Source organism: Wyeomyia smithii, chromosome 3, assembly GCF_029784165.1.
Source record: "Wyeomyia smithii strain HCP4-BCI-WySm-NY-G18 chromosome 3, ASM2978416v1, whole genome shotgun sequence".
In the NCBI taxonomy this organism is placed as follows: domain Eukaryota; kingdom Metazoa; phylum Arthropoda; class Insecta; order Diptera; family Culicidae; genus Wyeomyia; species Wyeomyia smithii.
In genome coordinates this window covers 82,866,511-82,889,729 of record NC_073696.1, presented here as the reverse complement: position 1 = coordinate 82,889,729, position 23,219 = coordinate 82,866,511, and the positions used below count along the sequence as shown (strand labels likewise).

The following is a 23,219-nucleotide window of genomic DNA, read 5'->3' as shown; positions in this document are numbered from 1 at the left end:
ACAAACAAGTCCAGTGACAGCGAGAGTGTCGTCAAAAGGCAAGCGAAATAAATAATGATCATAATAAAGTGTTATTTTTCAACATTTATTTGAGTGCAAGTTACAAACGTCATAACTTGCACACAAACATTGATCAAAGATATTTTTTTTGTCGTCTCGGTGTTATTTATTTTTTGCCACCCCCTTTGCTAATTTTGATAACCTTGGACATAAAAAGAATTCGAAATTTGTATCAGCCTTATTATTGAAAAAATACTACGGGAATCTAATGTGCACCTAATACAGGTACAGGCAATTCTTGACCATATAGGAATAATTTTTTTTTAATTCTACAAAAAAGTACAACCTACACTTAATATTTAAAATTTTAGAAATATGTAAAATTTTCCAAATAAGCTTTACATAAAATTTGTAAGGGCTTTTAATTCGTTTCTAAAATTTCCAGAGCTTTAGGTAATATACATATCAACTCAACTAATTTTTTATTACGTTGCTGGAGACGCAGTAATGAAATCTTTTTTATATTTTTTTCGAATTTAACATGTGTTTGCGTTATAATGGTTCAGGCAAAGGTCTTAGAGAATGTTAAATATGCACTTATTTTATCGGAGAAATGGAAGACTGCCAGTGCGATCTATTTTTTTTTTATCAAACAAAATTTTTATATTCTACTCGTTTAATGATATTATTTACTCATAAACTCCACAAATTGGAATGACTGAGTACTCCAAATTCGACCTGATACCAATTAAAAACGCTTTAAACAATCTATAAAATTGCATAAAATCGACTTTAAAATATATGTCCAGATTGTCCTATGGCTATGGCTAAGTCTTCTTCAAACTATATTTGACGGTGCTTTTCGAGCACCACGCGATTGCCACTATCCAACGCCAAAACGATTCATCTTCACTTGCCGATGATGTCTTAAATTATCGGGAACTGCTTTCCAGTTTCTTTTCTCAACAGCCCTAAGCCATATGTGTAAGATGACAAACCGTATTGCATCACTAATAGAGACAACCCATAAAATGCGCTCCAAAATTATCAATAACGACGTCTTTATCTGTCTGGTGCCTTTTCTGCGGTATGCCCTACAATCCCGCAATATATTTCCGTTTTATGTTAATGCATCTTTGGTTTATGTTCGTGGGTACGTACTACTAATTCAACAACCATTGACTCTGTCCTAGATGACGTTGGTGATGCGTGTTGCGTGATATGCCGCGTTAGGCGTGTAACCAACGCTCACATGGAAATAAATTACGAGATTATACCCGTTAAGTACATTCTCGAGAGCTAGATTTATGCTCGCTTCGATTGATATGGTTGCTGCTCATCCTCCATCCCAACCGACCAAGGTCGGAAACCCGCACAAGGAAAATATTTTAACCAACGACACTCTTTTCCCACTCTGCATATCATTTCAGTTGACGGCGGCTGGAGCTCCTGGGGACCTTGGACCGATTGCAAATGTCCGGGCCAACCGAAGCAAGGTCAGAAGCGGGCCCGAATGTGCAACAATCCGCTGCCACTGAATAGTGGCGCCCCCTGCGTCGGCCACAACACCGAAACCACTCCGGACTGTTTACCGTGCACAGGTAGGTGGAGCCGTACAAACTGCCACTCACGTTAAGGAGTGCTCCCAAGAGATAACATCGAAAAGCTTTCTGTTCACCTCTTATAAGTTTATTTCCAAGTTGTATCAGACTAGTCTCTTCCCTAGTTTCTGTGGTACTGAGTGCTCTCCTGTGCTTACATAGTTAAGCTGATTTGATGCGTCTGTTTCGTTGTCATTTCTGCTAGGTTCGGTATTCGGTGTGGTTGCGTTCCTTTTTGAGTTTCCTGAGTTTATGCAAATGTTGCTATTTCACTTGCTTCTCGAGCGATAAAACTTTCGAGGAGATTTATCAAACCGCTCCAAAGTCAGTTGTTCATAAATCAATTTGATTATTGCTCTGTTTTTTTATCATACTGTAACGCATCCACGCATCCACGCATCTGTACTGTAGAATTAAATCCCAACTAATTAATTAGCTGTGCCCAACTAAACATTGTAGCGTTCCGTTCTGCTAACGCTTTCCATCTTGCATTAACCGTTTCACTATCGTCACCGAAACATCCGTGCAACCCGTCACCGTGTCCTGTTTTGCTATGATAAGTTCGCCTCGTTTAACCTCAATACGAGAGCACAGACGATACACAAATAGTTAATCCTAATGGATTCGAATTAAATGGTGAGGATTAAATTTAAATGCATTGGCCTTCTACTTTCTTAAAATTTGTGCTCTCATGTGTGTATGTATGATGGTACGGATGTGCCCTACTCGTGTCACTTCACTTGATATCAGAATCGGGGTTAAGGCTTTCACATTTTCTTCTAAATTCCTGCTTGGAAAAGTTTTCTCCTATCCATGCTGATGCTGTGGGTTGCCCTGCCAGTGGGTCGATGTATGAATTTTGCTTCCTTCAAAAGTGAAGTTTATTTCCTATGCAAACTAAATGTGACGTTCTCATCTCATTCTCCATAAAATACGAGATTCTGTAAAGCTGTATGTGTGCTGCTCGGTTCGTTGTCTGATGCTTGCTGCCTTAAACGGTTTTGACGGCGTAAATTTGCAAACGTTCAGCTAACGGAGAGAGAATCCAATAGCTGCCGGTAGTAAAATTAGATAATGTATGGATGGTGCATGAACCTCAAGGAATGACGGAAGTTCTGGCAAAATTTGGAGAGTACTGCTTAGAAGATATGACACGGAGCGACTGTAAAATAGGAAAGGTTATGATGTTGGGAACGTTTCATAATGAACTTTTTTTTTAACCAATTTATACTGGAAAGGTTTCTTTTTTTTTAACTCTTTTCGATTAAAATAATAATTTTCTTTGAAATTATATTATGTGTTCGCTGTTTACTGGCAAAGTCTAGTATCGACCGTTTGCAAAGTCACCATCCACATCACTACAATTTAAGATAACTTTCTCAATCGTGCTGAATAATTAAACAATCCAGAAACCGTTTGGTTGTGTGATTAAAATAATATCGCACGCTTATCCTTCGTTATCGACATTGTTTTTTTGGCACATTTTGCATGTGTAGGATATGTACAACGACACACTGTGCCCCAGTGCTGAGTCGAAAAAAATTCCAGCTCGAAAAGATCCTCGACTCGATCGGGAATCGAACCCGATAAAAATTTGGATTCTGACACTACGATAGTATACAACTTTAAGAAAAATATAATTGAAATGAAATTCGCATTTTCAATTTTGGATCGATGGCCAGCGATTCCCCATTGTGCATGGTTGTGTGATTATAAAGATTTAATCACAGCTGCACGTAGGGTAATCGCTCCTATATTCATCTCAGTACCTATATTCATCTCATCACGCCTTTTTGATCAATTTATCGTCTAGTTTTACCATATTTTCAACAAAAAACTTCCAACCACTTGGCAAAATCGAGAAGCAAATAGATTTAAATTAAAAAATTTGTAGAAATTTGCCGGTAAATTGGACAAATGAGAGAAATAAGATGAATATAGGTGCACCTAGCTGTTGAGATGAATAATGGAGCGATTACCCTATATAATTTAATAAGACCGAGATAGTCTTAAAACGAAATGAAGATGGCTTCGTCGTGGTTAAGTTCTATTTTTTAAATTTTATGCTGATATTAAACAGATATTGAACGTTACGAGACGACTTTCGGCATGTCTGAAAACTCTATACTATCTGAAAAAGAATACATTTTATGAAAACTGTTATCAATATTACTTTTTTTTTTAATCAACTCCTGTTTGTATTATTTTTATTGTGCATTCATTACATGCACTTATCATCCAAGTGGTTGCCAGTCAACCTCATTGAAGATTTAAGACTATAAAACACCATCGAGAATTTGATTTTTTTCAACGGGGGCAACTAAATTGTGGTATTTTTTCGAGCTTCCTTTACTCAGTAACAAACGCGCTCTAAGAGAAATGAGAGTATGAATATGTAAGCTCTCTTTATCTCCTCTGCGTGGCAGCACTTCCTGTTCAGTAGGGTGACAGCAGAAGGGTAATGTAAAATTTGGTTTAAACCAAGTTGTGGGTCATTTCAGGAGCCGAGCGGGGGCCTAGTGTGGTTGGTAACGTCTCCGCCAACCACGCTCGACGCCTGGGTTCGAATCCCACCGCCGACATAGGTGTCGATGGTTGTGAGGTGGCGTGATCCACTCACAACCAACTCAACTAGTCTAGATTCAATCCTAGCCGACACCGGGAGATTTTCTGAGGCGAAAAATCTCGCCTTCCATCGCATGAGGAAGTAAAGCCGTTGGCGCCGGTCCGTTAATAAACGGGTCGTGAGTTAGGGTCTTGGGTGTGGAGTCGCCTCCCTGGGTGTCGGTGATTGGCCACAACAGTGGCGGAACTAGACCGACGGAAAATAAGCGAGAGTAAAAAAAAAAATTTCAGGAGCCATTTCTAAAATATTGCATGTAAAGCTCTCGGTAGCCCAAAAAAACGACTATGTCAAGCGGTGTTTGACCAATGAATACTTAATGGGTTCAATGATGGCAATTTCGGTCACGGGTTTCTTTAAAACACGTTTTATTATGTCAAAGCCAACGTTTCAAGAATATATTTCCTCGTCCTCAGGGCAACTACGATTAACAGTTTACAATTTACATAAATTAGTCACACGAATTAAGTTATTACATACACAACTTACAAACAAAACAAACAAGTTCTCGTCAAAATATGGTGCATTGGTGTAAAATTGCTTTAGGTTAACTGCACTACACTATGGATATAAAATATACAAAATATTAATTGGTTTGTGACTTTTCAAAATTTTAAAAAACGCAAAGGAATGAGCTACACTTACACAGTATCTTCCAACACACATCACACACGATTAAAGCCGTCGGGAAATTTTGCTTCAAAACGGGGAGAAATAATGTTGCAAGACAAAGATAGAGAGTGCTAGAGACTGTAGTAGTCTGCATCAACATGTGAGAGATCGCAGCGTGCCGGAGTAAGCGATGCTTAAGTTGTTCGTGTCCGTTCTATAATTTATTGCGGATCTGTCACATGCGATGTAACACATTTCTAACACCTGTAATGCTTGAATCCTGTCATCCGAAGTTAAAATTCTAGTGTTGGCTATATTGAAACTGTGATTCTCTTCTATCGCATGCTTCATCAACGCCGTCTTTTTAAACTCATCTTCCCTTCCCTCCCTCTCAGTGCTAGAATCTCTATACTGTTCGTAGCGTTTCATGAGAGAGCGGTGCGCGGCAAGACGGTTCTTCAGTTGCTGTGTAGTCATACCAATGTATGAGCTATCGCAGTCTGCACACGGGATACGGTATATAACGTTTCTTTTTGAAAGATGCGAAGAAGAGTCTTTGAGTTTCGTGAAAAGTAGTCTGTTGGTTTTGACGCATTTGAAACTCAGACTGATATTTTCATGGTTCTTTTTAATGCTGCGTGCAAGTGCGGGTGTGAGGCCGTCAACATGGTGCAAAGATCGATATACTTTTGGTTCCGAGTTTACTTCCTCAACAACGTTATTCGTGCTTTGGTTGATAAATCTGTTGATTAACCGATGTATCAGTGAGCTCGGATAGTTGTTGGTAAGCAAGTGCTCGCCGCCGCGCACCGCTCTCTCATGAAACGCTACGAACAGTATAGAGATTCTAGCACTGAGAGGGAGGGAAGGGAAGATGAGTTTAAAAAGACGGCGTTGATGAAGCATGCGATAGAAGAGAATCACAGTTTCAATATAGCCAACACTAGAATTTTAACTTCGGATGACAGGATTCAAGCATTACAGGTGTTAGAAATGTGTTACATCGCATGTGACAGATCCGCAATAAATCATAGAACGGACACGAACAACTTAGGCATCGCTTACTCCGGCACGCTGCGATCTCTCACATGTTGATGCAGACTACTACAGTCTCTAGCACTCTCTATCTCTGTCTTGCAACATTATTTCTCCCCGTTTTGACGCAACATTTCCCGACGGCTTTAATCGTGTGTGATGTGTGTTGGAAGATACTGTGTAAGTGTAGCTCATCCGTTTGCGTTTTTTTAAATTTTGAAAAGTCACAAACCAATTAATATTTTGTATATTTTATATCCATAGTGTAGTGCAGTTAACCTAAAGCAATTTTACACCAATGCACCATATTTTGACGAGAACTTGTTTGTTATTTGTTTGTAAGTTGTGTATGTAATAACTTAATTCGTGTGACTAATTTATGTAAATTGTAAACTGTTAATCGTAGTTGCCCTGAGGACGAGGAAATATATCCTTGAAACGTTGGCTTTGACATAATAAAACGTGTTTTAAAGAAACCCGTGACCGAAATTGCCATCATTGAACCCATTAAAAACGACTATGTTCAAGAAGGTCGATTTTCGTCCAAATTTTTTTCTCGAGATCCTATGCTTTTTTAAGTCATTTGGCATCGAGAAAAAATAATTATTTTACCAATTCCATGTACTTTGAGGTACCCCGAAACCATGTTCAATAGAGCTGAAATTTTTCACAAGTCATTTTTTTGGACCAATAAACAAAGTGTACATGGTCGGTTCAGTTTCGTTAAAAATGGCGTCAAAACAAGAAGCATTGTGCAAACGCGTTGTAAGTTCTAACTGAACTGCTCAAAAATTCTGACTAAAAGCTCGTGATAAACCATTTTAAGAGCGTAAATCTTTGCATCTTTGCGACAGTGCATAATTTCTTGCAAACCTCAACAAATGAAATAAATCAGTTTTTCTCTAAGTATATTCGTCTTTTTGTCAAAAGTAAGAAAAAATCCAAAATCTCAGTTGTCAATTTCAATACTCGCGGCTCTTGAAAATCGAAGCTTATTTTTCTACTGGTTTGCAGTTAATACCAATAAAGTTGAAATCGTTCACGACTCCATGTAAGACTTCACTAAGATACCACCTCTTTTCCCTTTCGGAATAATTCTAATCTGAACCGTCGTTAATTTCTTCGACCAGAGTATTTTATACGCCTTAGTAGCTTGACAAAAACTAAAAGAGAATAATGCTTCATCTAGTTCTAGTTGCTTTGACCATTACAGACAAAACAATAGACAAAAACTGATTGTAAGGAGGGGTGTTCCAAAAAAATCTCTATTTTGTCGAATCCAACGTACAGATAGGACATCGCACTATTCAGAAATTGTTTTTCTTTTAAAATTTTCCACAACTTTGCTGAAGAAAGCAATCTGGTATATTGAAAATTAGAAAAAATATTTTTTTTATCTAACTGTTAGGTGGATTGATCGAAAAACTTAAAGCGTTAAAAATAAGGCTTTGTCCTATGAAACAATTTTGCTGAAGACATTGAGTACATAAAATCAATTTTTCACAGTCAAATCTAGAACGATCACGATTTTTCGAGTTTAGACCACTGTGCACTGTGGGATTTTCAAATAAATCTTTTTTAGAATGTGTAGAAACTATTTTGAAAGTTGTTTCTTAAAATGGTGGTTGAAATATGTGCTTCAAAATAAGTATTTCGTCGTTTTTATATCACTTTTTTGTACTTAACGACCTTCAAAAGGGCATTACGCAAAAATGTACCGTACGATGATTTTGAAATTTTGACCAGAGATTCTGGACGTCATAACGAATCGAATGGTGTACTCAGATTCTTTGGGGCATTTTTTTTATAATAACGGTCTGTGGGAGCACCGTGCGGACTGAAACTTCGTCTGTAATGTACCGAAATGTGAAAATCACGAAACTTCATTATCTCAAAAACTACACAACCGATTTGATCAATATTATTATGAGATGAGCGGGCTAGTTAAGGGTTAACTGATGAATTAGGATTGAACTAGAGATACTCAGAGAGAGAGAGAAGCGATGAAAAAACCGCCAATTTGGCAACTAGGTTTCATATGTCAGAGGTGCCAGATCTCTTTTAAAAGCATCACAAAAACCGTGAAGGCGCTAAATTTTATGTTTATGTTTAATTTTATATACACTCACCATAACCGATCATTATTTTGTTGACCATATAAAAGTTTTATGACCACCAGTCAAAATTTACCAGTGGCTCAAAAGTTATGGAAAGAAAAAAAATTCAAAGACTATTTAAAACTATACCTGCTTTGATCGATATATGTTGCCTCAACATAATTTGAATGTGGTGTCGTACTATTTGAACGTTCCAAACTCATTGATTCCTTGCGATGTGTTTAAAGTCTGCAAATGCACGACGAATCGACCATAGGATATGATCAAAGTCAAATGAAAAATCCATCGAAATGTTTGGTTTTATCGAAATTACAACATCCTCGACTTTTGGCTTATGTACATCGCACAATGGTCGGAAATTTGAAATTTCCGGCCAAAATTAATTTATTTTGTGCCAAATTGTTGGTTTTCCACTGTAGATGATTATGACATATAAGACATATTAATTTTGTACTGACAAGGGGGTGTCTATAAACAACGTTAACTGAGGCAAATGGCATGTGTTTTCTAATAAAAAGTAAATAACTCGTTACTCGAACGAGACGAACCATTACTGTTTTCAGCAAAGATGCACATAATAGTAAAACGCTTCTTATGGCTTCGAGAGTTAGTTCGCGAGTTGTCCGCAAAGATGGCGCACGAATCTAACTTTTGATAGGAGCATCCAAGAGTTATGGTTTCTCCAGCAAAGTTGTAAAGCTTTTCAATTCAAACAAAACTACTGGAGATGAAACTATTTAGCAAATCGCGATTGTAGAGCCATCAAATATTGATACAGTTTTCTATGATCTTGTTTGTAAAAAACTGTTTTAAAACGGTGCTTAATCAATTCAATGCAATCATTTATAACATTTTCGGTCCTAGATTATATGAACAAACTCACTAAATCGAATTTATTGACTTCCTCGTAAGACATTGCTCGCTTCTTCGTAAAACACTTGAATAAAACTTCAGAACTGTAAAGCACACATAAAACATTGTTTCCCCCACATACACAAGCAATCAGACCGACTCAAAGGTATGAACTAGAATCAGTCAGCCATAAAATACATATGAGCCGCATGATTCAAGAGCATAACAATATGTGTGAGATTGCGGGTTCACGCGTGAGAGTAGTTGTGAGATCGACGGTTAACTCAATGCAATTATGTGAATGAAACACCGGACTGCAGTGTTGCAAAGGTCGACCATGAGAACCTCCATTTGTTTATGCTGTATGCTGACATATCCGGTACACAGCTTCTACTTCGGCCGTAACTAACGAGTATATGTCCAAATGCAAGCTCGAACCATTTGTTTAACTCTGGCAGTGATATTTGTGTTTGGTGAGAGGAGTTTCATGTGGCGTTTCATGGCCGTGTTTTCATAAAACAAACACTGGGAACCATTTTTGGGATAATAATTCATTTGTTTTATTCGGTTTAGTATGATTTGACATGAATAATCGCTAAGTCTTTTAGCGATGCTGTAATGGGTCAACAAAATAAATTTCAGAAAAAAATCTTTGGGTTGACAACAAAAAACATCGTTTGAAAATAATTAAGATACACGCAAAAATCAATTTATTGCTAATATTAACCTTTTTTTCAAACAAAATATAAAAAAAAAATTTTTCACTGAAGTGTGTACAACTTAATAATCATACCAATTTTAGGTTTTCCAGTATATTTTTGAAACTTATTGCTATGACATATGTTCTACGACATCAGTCTCCAAAAACTCCAAAAAATTACATAAAAAACGAAAAATTTTAAATTATCTTTTTCTGCAAAAACGCAAATTTTACTCAAACTTTTAACATATGTTTTAAACAACGGTTATTCTAATAAACCAACTAATCTAATAATTTTACGTTTTTTAGTGTGTTTTAAACCAAATGGCTGTAATATGCGAAAAACTTTGTTGATTAATCACCCAAAAATTCAAAAATTGCAAAAAAATGAAAAAATTTTCAAGTATCTTTTTTTACCAAAACGCAATTTTTCCGCAAACTTTTAACACATATTCTTGAAAGGCACAAGTAGGGCTCTCAGACACACTATCAGGTGCTGTGCTTACACGTGCTTACATTTAATGTTTTTGATGGTCAAAATTAGGAAAATTACGCATATTTTCAATGTGGCCTGCGACTGACTCTGTAGGGTTGACATCCATTACCCTTCCTGTTTTAGGAAACTAATTTAATAAGCTTTCAATAATATGTGAACATACCATGATAGCTTTGGTTGGGTTTTATATATTCCAAAATATTCAGCATAACTATTTTTCTCGGTTTCTGAAAAAGGTAACTTTGAAGGCATTTTTCAACATGAACCGTTTTTTGTATCAAGATTTCATTCGAAAATTATGAAAATATAGATAAAATACTACATACTTATTTATTTATTTATTTCGTCAAGCAAATGTAGACTACAGTTATAATAATACAATATTTTCTTATATTCTATACATTATTTCCAGTAGTTAGTCGTTTTTTTATTTGATTTCTGCCCATGGTGATGTCGATTATTTCGCAGTGCTGATTATAGTGACGCATCATGCGATTTATTGGGCCATTTTTTGAGTAGTTTGTTCTGTGAGATTTTTCCGAAAATATTTTACGATTTCTTAATTGACGACTGGGTGCATAAAAATTTAGTTGTGATAATAATTGAGTAGATTGCACGCGTTGAGAAATAATAACATTGATAAATTAAAGCATTGAAAGATCGCGGCGTTCTTTAAGTGCTTGTATGTCTATAAGCATGCAGCGTGCTTTATATGATGGTAAGGGAAATGATGTCCAATTTAGCTTACGAAGCGCGTACAAAAGAAATTGTTTTTGGACAGATTCAATGCGTTCTTCATGTGTGGCAATATAGGGATTCCATACAATGCTACAGTATTCCAGAATTGGTCGGACGTATGTAATATATAACCGTTTGATTGTATATGGGTCTTGAAAATTGTGGCCGAAGCGTTTTATAAAGCCCAGCATAATATTTGCTTTGTTGATAATTGTATTATTATGTTCTATGAATGTAAGTTTGGAGTCTAAGATTACGCCTAGGTCCCTTACGATTTTGCATTTTTCTACTGGTTGGTTTCCTAAGAAAATGTTTGTAGGTGGTGTTACTGTTTTTCTGCTAAAGGCTATTGAATTACATTTTTTAGTGTTGAGTTGTAATAGGGTTTTGTTGCACCAAGTGTAGAATACATTAATTTCATTCTGGAATATTTCGAAGTCTTCTGCATTGGTTATTTCTATAAAGAGCTTCATGTCATCAGCATATACAAGCACATGTATTGACTTAAGAAGAAAGGGAATGTCATTTACGTATAATATAAAAAGAAGAGGGCCCAAGTGGGAACCTTGAGGAACCCCAGAAGCTACTTCTATTGGGTTTGAAAAGGAATTTTGAAAGCGGACTATTTGTGTTCGTTTTGTTAAGTATGACTGCAGCCATTCCAAAAATTTTGTTTCAGTTCCGTATTTTTCGAGCTTGAAGAGTAATAATGGTATGTCGATTCTGACAAATGCCTTGCTGAAGTCCGTATAAAGAGCTTCTACGTGGTTACCGTTGTCCATTACAGTCAGAGTGAAAGTTATGAATTCCAAAAGATTTGTGGTAGTTGATCGGCCTTTGTAAAAGCCGTGCTGTTGAGTTGTAATTTGGTGTTTTACATGTTGAAAGAGTTTTTCATTAATTATTGATCCAAATAATTTTGGAATGCATGAAATAATGGCAACTACAAAAACATGTGCTCAAAACATCCTTCATATGAAATTCGCATTTTGGTAATTTTGGTCAATCTTTCATATAGGGACCGTCTTATGTGCATCGCCTTAATTCTGAATATATTCCTATTTGGTGGCATTCGGTCATTTTCAGCAGATTTGCTGGCATCAATCTGATACCGGAAATACCCATATTGGGAGGTATTTAGTTATTTTGGTTGTTTTCCAGAAACTAAAAGTGGTCGTTCTCTAATTCAAAATGGTGTCCAGGGCAATGTTTGGTTTCTATGCATCATCTCGATTACGGAAATATCCATATTGAGTATAATTCGGTCATTTTCGACTGTTTCCTAGAAGTTGCCATTTAGCAATTCTAAATGGTGCCTGAGGTCAATTGTCAGCTCATTGCATCATTCTGGTTCCAAAGATACTCATATTGGATGGCATTTGGTTATTTTAGGCTATTTTTCACAAACCGGAAGTCGCCATCTTGGATTTCAAAATGGTATTCAAGACAATTTCTGGCCTCTGAGCGTCATTCTAGTTGAATGTTTTTGGAGGTAACAAATATGTCCTTAATGGTTAAACGACCCACCCTCTTCTAGAAGCGCATTTCCCTGGGAAACAGCTGAAAATGATCGAATAACACCCAATACCGGAAGTCGCTATCTAAGAATTCAAAATGGTATCTGTGGTCGATTTTAGCTCCTGTGTATCACTCTAGATCCGGATATTATTATATTGGGTGGAAATGGGCCATTTTTGGCTGTTTTCCAGAAACCGGAAGTTGCCATCTTACAATTCAAAATGTTGCCTGAGGTCGATTATGGAACATATTTGTTTCCTCTAAAAACATTCACCTGCCAAATTTGGTTCCATTTAGTTGGTTAGCTCTCGAGATGTGCAGAAATTTGTGTTCCATTTGTGTGGGACCCCTCCCTTCCAGAAAAGGGAGGGGTGTCGAACCATTATAGGCATATCTGTTACTTCTAAAAACCTTAACGTGCTAAATTTGGTTCCATTTACTCGGTTAGTTCTCGAGATGTGCAGAAATTTGTTTTTCATTTGTATGGTACCCCTCCCTTCCAAAAATAGGAGGGATGTCAAAACATTATGAACATATTTGTTACCACCAAAAATATTTACCTGCCATATTTGGTTCCATTTAGTTGATTAGTTCTCGAGATGTGCAGAAATTTATGTTTCATTTTTATGGAACCCCTTATTTCCAGAAAAGGAAGGGGCGCCCAACTATTATGGACATATTTGTTACCTCTTAAAACATCCACATGCCAAATTCGGTTTCATTTGCTTGGTTTGTTCTTGAGTTGGGCAGAAATTTATGTTTCATTTGTATGGGACCCCTGCCTTCCAGGAGAGAGGGGGGCTCAAACTGTCATAGGAACCTTTATCGACACCAAAAACCCCTACATACAAATTTTCACGTCGATCGGTTCGGTAGTTTTCGAGCCTATATGGATCAGACAGACAGACCGGACTGCATTACAACATCAATATTTAGAACCTAAAGAGTGAATATCATTGGATTGAAGCGTTCATATAAATCTATTTTTACAAATAAAAGTTTGAATGAGAAAGGCTGGGACTGACCGCTAGGTGGTTTAGTTTAGGTTTTTAAGTGATACTTTAGTAAAAAGTTTCAAAATATGATTTATTTTCGAGCACAATTCGCCCTTACGATTGCTACCATACCTTATGTTTTCAAGCAGTGATAATGGAATTAAATAATCGAAAAATACAGTGTATTCTCCTGTAAAATGCTTTTTTACCATCTAAATTTTAAGTATAGGAACTTTTCATGCGTTATTGTTTTTAAAGTTGAAATTATTTGTGGAATGCGAAGGCTTATTCTGTATCATGATCAGAACAGCATTGAATCATGATCGAAACAACTTACTTCTGAGACTTCACCGCTCCATTTTGCCCGAGCTTAATATAATGATATAATGATTTCACGTAGGTTTTTGTTGGAAGAGCTTTCTTTTCTTAAAAGTGCCCTTTTTGAAATGTTAAGAACAATATTGAACAAATTAATTATCTACCTAAAAGTTACTTGAACTCAGATGGATTTGATATAAAACGGCTGGTCCGATTATAATACATTTTTTGTTCCAATCAAGATGTCAATTCTATGATCAGATAAAACGATAAATAAATAAATTCTCATAGGATTTATTATAGAATATTGTTTCTTGAAAGTAGGCAGATAGATTGTTGTGATAAACGTAATTTATTCATGATTTCATGTGATATTAATGGTGGAAATGTGGCATGAAAATCTATGTATCATGAAAATAGTCGATTATATTGCATTGCCTTAGTCTCTCATAATTTATTTAGCTGATCAATATTATCAGCAAGCCCAATGTATGACTCAAGCATGAATACTCACAAGTGCCAATGACACCATAAAAAGTAATACTTAACTACGAAGAAATTTAATTTACCGTGTACGACTCCTTTCAATCTCAATTGATTACTTCGATTTTTTTCCTTCGCATGCGTTTTCTGTTACCCTCACACATACCTACTAACTTTTATTCCAACACTGTCCTCACTAGCTCACCTAATCTGTACGCGCTTAGCTTGGTGTAGAATCACTCCTGTATGATTTCATGTATGCATGTGCAAGAGCCCCGTCCGTTAGTCAGACCGAACCGAATGTGGACGGCTCACTGCCGAGTGAATCAAAGAAACCTTACACATAAAAGCGTCACCCTCTTCAGCCGACAGCATATGATAGCTGGCCTGAATGCAGCCCGAACATATCCCATTTCTCCGCCAAAGCTAATTTGCATAATTCGATTTTGCAGCCGGCCGCTGGTCGCCCTGGTCCGAGTGGAGTGAGTGTGGCCCAGACTGTACCCAGACGCGTCAACGGGCCTGCATCGGCGGTCCCATCATGGCATCCTCGTCGGCCGCAGCCGCCCTGGTGGCCAATTCGACCGGCAGCAACGACAAACAATCACCGTACGACTCTAGCACCATCAATTGCGTCGGCAAGAGTCTCCAATCGGCCAAATGCTCCGGCGGGACGTGCAACTACAGCGTTCAAGGTAGGTGGTTGTTATCTACTGTGTGGAAAATCCGCACGGCTCAGCTCTGTAGGGTGTATAGATTGATGAAACAGAAAAATAACATCGAATGCCCAGTTTATGCTGTCGCCATCAGCACAGCAGCGTGGTTAAACATTTCAATTTGAAACAATATCATCAACGTCCAGATTGCCACTGCGAAGCGCAATGGCACAGCAACGGACTTGCTTGGAAAGGATGCCGATTTTAATGATTCTTCCACCAGTGTACTTTTTATTTTCGAACGAATGCAAAACCGTTCCGACTGGACTCCCTGGTCCATCCAAGGCCTTTCACCCGAGCATTTCTACCGATGACATCCTGTCCTACCGAACGGACAACGTTCATCACACGTTCCCGACCAGCATAAAACGAAAAGAGAACCGTTGATTTATGGCAACGTTTATCACTCATTTGCATAATTTTTTGAGCAAACACTTTTCCCATGTCGCCCCACTCCCATCGCGTGCATCGTTTTCGGATTTTGAAGCCTTGTGTCTACCGGCGACGATTGTGCTGGTGGTTTTCATACGATTTTCCTCCACTGTTTTCTCGTTTTCATTCATTCTTGGCACAAAGAGAAATGTGGCAAAAAAGGACACATTTATTGCTACCGCCATCATCAGCAGCATCATCGACTGCCACCACCGAGACAGAAAACAGCATCATTTAGTGGGCGCTTTCCTTTCGGAGATCCATTAATGCACTCTAATTGGGGTGCCGTCGATTGTTGACAAAAACATTCACACGACTGTCGCGGCAGGAGATGAACGCGCCCGGAACGTCTCCGATGTGGGCATCGCCGAAATGATAAATTGGTCGGGATTAAAAATACTCATTGATCTGGAAAACGGGCGGATCCCCGAGTGGGTAGGGTAATTTGCGCTTGCTGAGTGCAGAAGCGGAGACAAACGCTGCCTTGCTGTTGGCTGTGATAAATCCCTAATGGAAATATTTTGATAGGAGCAACTTAGTTGCAGTCGCTGTCTGCTCCAGCAGGAACTGGATGCGCTGGAATATTCTGTGATAATTACGTGACAGCTTAACAGTTTTGGAAGGAACAAAAATGCTCACAAAATGATTTTAATATTGCTATCGTTTTCTTTTCTTTTAGCAACTACTGCAAACATACAGTCAGTTGAGTTGCTTGCTAATAGATTGATCAGTTCTCCGAAAGAGGGCATCAGTTTTGCTCCACCCTCGTTTGCGAGACAGATGAAAATCTATCCAAATGAAGCATAACAATCTGTAAACAACATTTGCTTACTTAACTTGCGAACGGGGATATGTTTGACAAACAATCATTATCATAAATAAATGTGCTTTGGCTGAGCCTTTCGTTACGGTCTAGGCAGGGAATCACATTTCCGTGTAGCGAGCTGCACTTTTGTGGATTTACTGAAGGCCGAATGTGTCCTGGCATGATACCCGGATGAGCTAAAAGATGATGATGTTTGCCGTGGCCACCCAACCCAACCCGATCGCCACGCCATGATAAGCCATTTAGCTGCAGCTGATGTCAATATTTCCCCTCATCGAACCAATGGTAAACCGATGCGTACTAATCCCGTTAATTAAAAAATAAATCTTGGAATCATTCGCCCGGCTACTAACGGATCCCTTCAGAATCAATTAAAGTATTAAAGGGCACCCCCGTTGGAGTCAAATTACAAAGCAACCGGAACGAAATGAAATAAATTCTACCGCAGGAAAACCTTTCCAAGTTTTATTCACAATTTCCTCTTGATACGAGCGAAAAAAACGGCCGCCGGCCGAGAATCTCAGGCATCCTTCAGCAGAAGAAAAGCTCACAACCGGCAGTAATTCCGGCAATATAGTCTCAGAGCTTTTAATTTGCACCCGCGGGGTGGCTGCACGTTCGTTCCGAGCGCCCGTCGCTAGCGTTGTCCACTTTAATGAGATTACATCGCTCGAGCTGAAGCGAAAGTGATCGTAACACGCCACAGCGTGAGACGACCGACTGACAGGAATGCTGTTTGGCCGCTTCGTGTTCTTCGGCAGTAACAGTGGCAGAGAGAAAAAGGTCAAGTACAGTTTTTTTGAACCGTGCTAAATTGTGGGATTTATCTACTTTATGATAATTTCGAATGATAGGGATTCAAACCGTAAGTAAAAAAAAATTGCGACGTAAACACAGCTTAAAATAAAACGTTGTTCCTAGAATGCCTGCGGGAATATCGCGAAAACCGAATATAAAGTACAAGTAAAATGCTGGTAGCGGGTCAAATTTTACTATGCGGTCTGGTTTTATGCCGAAAGAGATATAAATTAAGCATCTCAGCTAGTTGTGAAAATACAAATAATTTGCAGATTTAAAGCGGCTTAATAACTTTATAAAACGTGTTGTATATGGAATGGCAAGTGTCAGATGATGCTCAGATGGCAAGTGTGCTGATTGTTAGATTTTTTTCAATATTGAAAAAATGTACTATTTTGAAAAAATACTACAAGGTATACAGTCCTAGGGGTTGTATGAAATGGTGACGTAGTAGGACTTAATGTATATATTATATGCTGCGATAAACTGTTCATAGGCAACACTACCGTTTATATTTGATGGTCGTTATTGTAAAATTAACGATGCATGAAAACATGAAAATTTTACACTAGTAGTAGTTGCGAAAATTCTCATAACTCTTATCTTCAAGCACCTATACTGCCGCGCATGGCAAATCACTCCCATTTGCATTTTCAGTAAAATTGAGTTATAACGCGTAAATGGTAGCTAACAATGCATAGTTTCGTAACAATGGATGAGCTCAACAACTTTGTTCTGAAAAACTGCTGGTAAACATCCAAACATATTGTCCCATCTCGTAAGAAGCAATGTTATAGAATCATATAAAAACGCGTTTTTTCGGCTTGCTAAAAATGCAGGTGGGACTGACATGCTATGCGCGGCAGTATAGTTCTGAAATGAACCGATTCCATAATCTTCAGCATGAAATTCGTGCTACAGAACTACAGAACGCTGATGATCGCACCATCGATCGCACGTTGTTAAAGTTATCGAATAAATATGCTGAAATGCGCTGTAACTTTGTAAGGAAAAGTCCTGAAGATGTGTGGTCTTCATCAGAAACGTGTGTTTTGTAAGCCCAAATGCTTCTTTAGAACAACGTTTTCTTGTAAGATGTAACTAACAAAAGTTAAGGGCAAAATGGTAACTTTTAAGTAACTTTTACAGAAAATACTCTGTAACTCTGTACCCAATAAAGATAGGAATTTTGTTTGTTCCGCAAAGATTCATATTTTCACACGTTCTTAAACTTTGCCGAATTAACCATTCCTCTATCTCAAAAAAGTAACTACTGTAACATATGCTCGCCGTACTCTAATATGGGTGGATTGGGACAAATGGAACCTAAAGGAGTTTATAGTACTTCAGCTAGTATTGACATCATGAATTCATTTGCCCTTTTTTAACCTATAGGTTCTTGAAGTTATCGAAAAATTAAGTTGAATTATGATATAACTTTGTAAGGAAAAGTCCTGGAGATATATGACCTCTGGCAAAAATGTGTGTTTTATGTGCCTTAACAATTCCTCCGAACAATACTTTCGTGTAAAATGCAACTAACAAAAGTTAAGAACAAAAATCTAACTTTTTGGTAAGTTCCATGTAATATACTTTATTACTTTGTACCGAAAGAAGATAGGATTTTCATTTGTTCAATAAAGCTTCTTATTTTCAAATTTTCTACAACTTTGCTGAGTAAACTATTCTTGTATCTCTTAACACAAAAAAGTTTTTTTTTTAATTTTTAGTATAGTAAACTTTTTATACTTTTTGACAATTTGCGATTATGCGGGTCATTCATACAAACAATTGTTCCGAAGACACTTTTAAGCTAGGATTAAGGTAAAAGGTGCTTTGGACTTAAGTTCCACTTTTTGCCTTATTGGACCAGTGTGCATCGGTAGCATTGAATATTTTGCTTGACCGCGCATAATGAAGTTTGCTCTCCGCTGTGCCCTCCAGTAGCTGTGCCAGCTAAATATTCTGCAGCGTACGATGGTAACTGTTGCTGTTGCAAAATAAGGGTAACATGTTCCGCAGTGCCTGGAAGATGACTCGTATGCAGCTCTCGTTTCTCAATGTCGCGTACCTCTAACAGCTACTCGCTATTGTGTGACAAACTAGACTGAAGCAGAATTTTCTACATGCAGTCTTTTGTATCGAGGTCAGCGTAGATTTTTGCCATTAGGGCGTGGCCACCCAGCTTGGAGAAAGACAAACAAACCAAAACACCTTCGAAACTACTGAGTGATTTTCATGAGCATCAAAAGTAAGTTTTTGCTTTCCTGATGCGAAAATCACTCTGGTTCTTAGAATAACGTTATTTCGTTACTAATATTTGACTGATAACGGTGTTCGAGTGTGCACAAAGAAACAATTAAACCGGAAAATCACTCAATTTTGTAGTGAAAATACTTGAAATGAGGGTTATATCTTGCTGTGATAAACTATTCATAGGGAATACTACCGTTTATCTTAGGTGCGCCCTGGTCGTTATAGTAAAAATGATTATTGAGAAATAGATGAACATTTCACACTAGTAGTAGTTGTGAAAATTCTCTTAACTTTTATCTTCAAACATTAATAGTTCTGAGAAGAACTGATTCCATAATCTTCAGCTCGATAATCTTCTGCCCTCCAGTAGCAAAATGAAAATAACATGCTTCGCAGTGCCTGAAAGTTTACTCGTATGCAGCTCTCGTTTCTCAATTTCGCGTACCTTTAACAGCTATGCTCCACTCGCTATTGTGTGACAAACTAGATTGAAGCTGAATTTTCTACACGCAGTCTTTTGTATCGAGTTCAGTGTAGATTTTTGTCATTAGGGCGTGGCCACGCAGTTTTGAGAAAGACAAACGAAACAAAACACTTTGTTGAGTCAAAATATGTAGGCAGTGGAATTTATTCCGTCGATGTTATTGTTATCCGTGCTCGGAAAGCAAGCCAATAGCGAGGGAAATGTATGGGAATGCTTAACCTTGGAACTTTTCACCATTAAGCAATAAAGCAACAATGTTAAACATTATATCAAACAATTGTTACACATTTTATCTATCACCGACATATAAATGACAAAGATGCATTAAGTCGTTTGCTTGCTATAATGGTTTAAATAGTTACTATTGAAAAAATAATTTTTCTCAAAAAATTTTTTTTTCGTAAACTACAACTTAGAATGCATCTGCTGTGAAAATTTCATTAAATTCGATGCAATATTTTTGAAGCAATGTCTATTCAAAAGCAATTTTTACCTAAATTTCAAATGACAATACAGTCCCCCCACGATTATGGATCACTTAAGAAGAGGTATGAATTCAAAAAATCATTTCTGACCAATTTTCTTGTTCATAAGTAATCTCTAAATGTTTCCAGTCACAGAAATATGTAATCTTTCACTTCATTGAGTATTTGTTTCCATATTTTGGGAATATTTCTCAGAAATTATATTTATTTCATAACTCACCAAATACACAATTATGGATCACTTTTGAGAGCGGTTCTAATTATGAGACAATTCGCATCATATTATGGATCAGCATAATAAAAACAGCTTTTGTCAACGAATTTCTTTAATAAACCTTATTCAAATTATGTACAGTAGGTTTCCGTTTTTGGCATGTTCCGTTTTTGGCATGCTCCGTTTTTGTCTCTCTCCGAATTGGCAACAAAGGGTTCCGTTTTTGGCAACATTTTTTAGTACATAGTATACAATGATTTACACAACAAACTGGACTGATTTTGACACCCGTTCTAGGTTGAAACTGATTCAACTGAAACTGAAAACATCTTACGCCTGATGGTTTCTAACGAGCTCAACTACCAACACTATTGATATGCCGCACAGTGGAACACTTAGAACAACAAACCTGATCATAATTATTACAATTTTTTTTTTGCACTGAAAACGTATCATATAGTGATAACCAGGCCCGGATCGACTCGAGGGCCCCCCCCTAGACGGACTGAAGACCTTTTTTTTGCTCGTCACCTTCTAGCGGTTGTGAAGGCGTAGCACAACATAAACAGGCCCCACGAAAAAATCTGCCCCGAGCCCTCCAACGCCCAAATCCGGCCCTGGTGATAACATAAACTTAAGAGTGGATCTGGGCATATTTTTGCATAGAGTAACCCACCTAAAAGTGATATATGCCCGTTCTTATGATAAATCCTAAATTAAGTCATATTCAGCTCAAAATTCATCCAAATACTTTAATTTATCATTAAATGACTTTTCGGTACACTTTTCCATCGTTTGACAAAGTTTCATTCTTGTTACCATGGCTACAACTATCCCAGAAGCGAAAATAAAATTATTTCTTGATTATTTTTACAGAGCGATAAAACACGAAACCGGAATAATCCGGAAGGTTTTTTCTTCACCAATATAACCCAAAATATTAGCACGAACACCAGAGTATATGGAGAGAAAACCTTACGCGCTAAGTACCTATTTCTGTTCGATTAACCTTCTTCAACAATCTCCATCGTTGTTATATTTAGAAATCGCTTGTTTATCTTTGGAACGTTATATATATGCTAACGGTATCAATGCGTAACTATCATCCACAAAAAACTGTTCAATTGCGGTCGGTTCAAACCTCTCGTTACGACCGTAAACATAACTTTTGGATGTTGACAAGCTATCAAATGATCGAGCAAACATCACACTTCAAAATGATACACTGGCAATTTGAAACCAGCCGTCTTTTACACTCATTTGCTTTCAAATGGAACAGAGAGTTTGGCGTGACAGACACTGTTGTACAAGCGCTGCGAGAGAATAAAAGCGACGACAAATTTGAAATTTGTTATTACTGTACGTTAGATAAGACGAATTTTCTAAAAACCCATTTAATCATATAAATAAATAATTTTCATAATAATTTTGAAGTCTCAAATAGAATTTATTGATGACAAAAAAGGTTTCCTTTTTTGGCACGGTTCCAGTTCTGCAACTGAAATTTAAAATGTTGTTGCCAAAAACGGAAACATGAAGAAAAAAAAAACGGAAACCTACTGTAATTTGAAGAAATAACATATTTCAAATCGTATTAAAGATCCCGCATGGCCTGGCCACATTTTATGTGGCTTTTGAGGCTGCAGTTAGATCGAGAGTCCAGGTCTGTAGCTTCCGAAGATAGCAATGAACCATTGTATACGGTACATCATAACAGTTTCCCGCTTTACGTAGCTTTCCTGTCCCTCGTGCCTTGGAAATAATACTTTTCAAAGGCTCAGCACTGTTCAGCTTCCGTTTAGAGCTCAATAGAAGTTAAGAGGGTGTTGTAATTTGTGAAAATCACATTTGAATCGGAGTGATCCATATTTATAGAGAACTATCTTGTCTCGGTTCTTATTGTGGAACATTTAGAAATAACTAGTTTCTACAGAAAAATCGTTATCAACCATCAACATTTTGATGAATCGTGAAGAACTAACCTTGATCTTTGTGTATGAGTTATTTTTTGCACGAAAATTAGCGATAATATCACATATGAACCTTATGAATGATGAGCGTGCTACTTACGCTGATTGAGAAAAACGACAAATATTTTGATAGATTCTGGAAGACAATATTTTACGCTTATGAAAAACACCTTAATCTAGGAAAAAAATTATGTTTTCTGTGTTCAAAGCTAGCAAATATGGCATATTTTATTGCAAAAATGATACATGCCTTCGAACCGTTAGTTTAACTAAGTTGAATAACATAAAACACAAAAGTGATCCGTAATTGTGGGAGTTCCAGAATTGTGAGGGGAGTAATAACTTAAAAACTTACTTAAATTCAATAAAAATTGGAAAATCAACTACCCGAGTAAAACTTTTGAAGTTTTTAATACTTATTTGAGAAAATTAGACATCCAGATTTTAAGTGATCAGTTTCAGGAATTTTGACCCATATATGAATAATTGTCCCTAGGTTTTTCCTGTTGTAAATTTTTCATTTATATATCGCTGAATCTTTGGAGTGAATCACAGCTACGATCCTTTCATCAAAGTTAATCTATAGCCACTGTTGTTGGAGAGCGCCGGCAGGTTGATGTTGTTATTCTAACCAACAAGCAGCACATTTTTCAACTGCGGCATCCGTGTTTTTATGTGAATCATGACTTTTACCAATCGCATGTTGTCTTCTAGATGATTTCCATTTACTGACTCCCTAAAATTCAAGGAATTTACGTTTATTTTATTCCATTTTCCATCTATCCTCGTTGAAGATGTATGATCCAATTGAAAATTTGGCAAATTCATTATGCTTATAAACAAACCGATGCAAACCGCTCATAAGCGAAACGGCCAGATTCACGGTTCCGTTCGTTTTATCGTTTGTTCTTCACCCGTTTCGATATTGCGATAAGCGGCCATCCACATAC

At 37.3% G+C, this 23,219-nt stretch overlaps 1 protein-coding gene across 1 annotated transcript in view; it reads left to right on the top strand.

The window, feature by feature from the left end:
- The window catches only part of LOC129731930 (netrin receptor unc-5-like), a 573,886-nt gene that overhangs the window by 331,619 nt on the left and 219,048 nt on the right, over positions 1-23,219 (top strand). The window contains exons 8-9 of the mRNA XM_055692323.1: positions 1,431-1,601; positions 14,541-14,783. Coding sequence (XP_055548298.1) covers positions 1,431-1,601; positions 14,541-14,783 — 414 coding nt within the window. The remainder of the gene's footprint in view (positions 1-1,430; positions 1,602-14,540; positions 14,784-23,219) is intronic.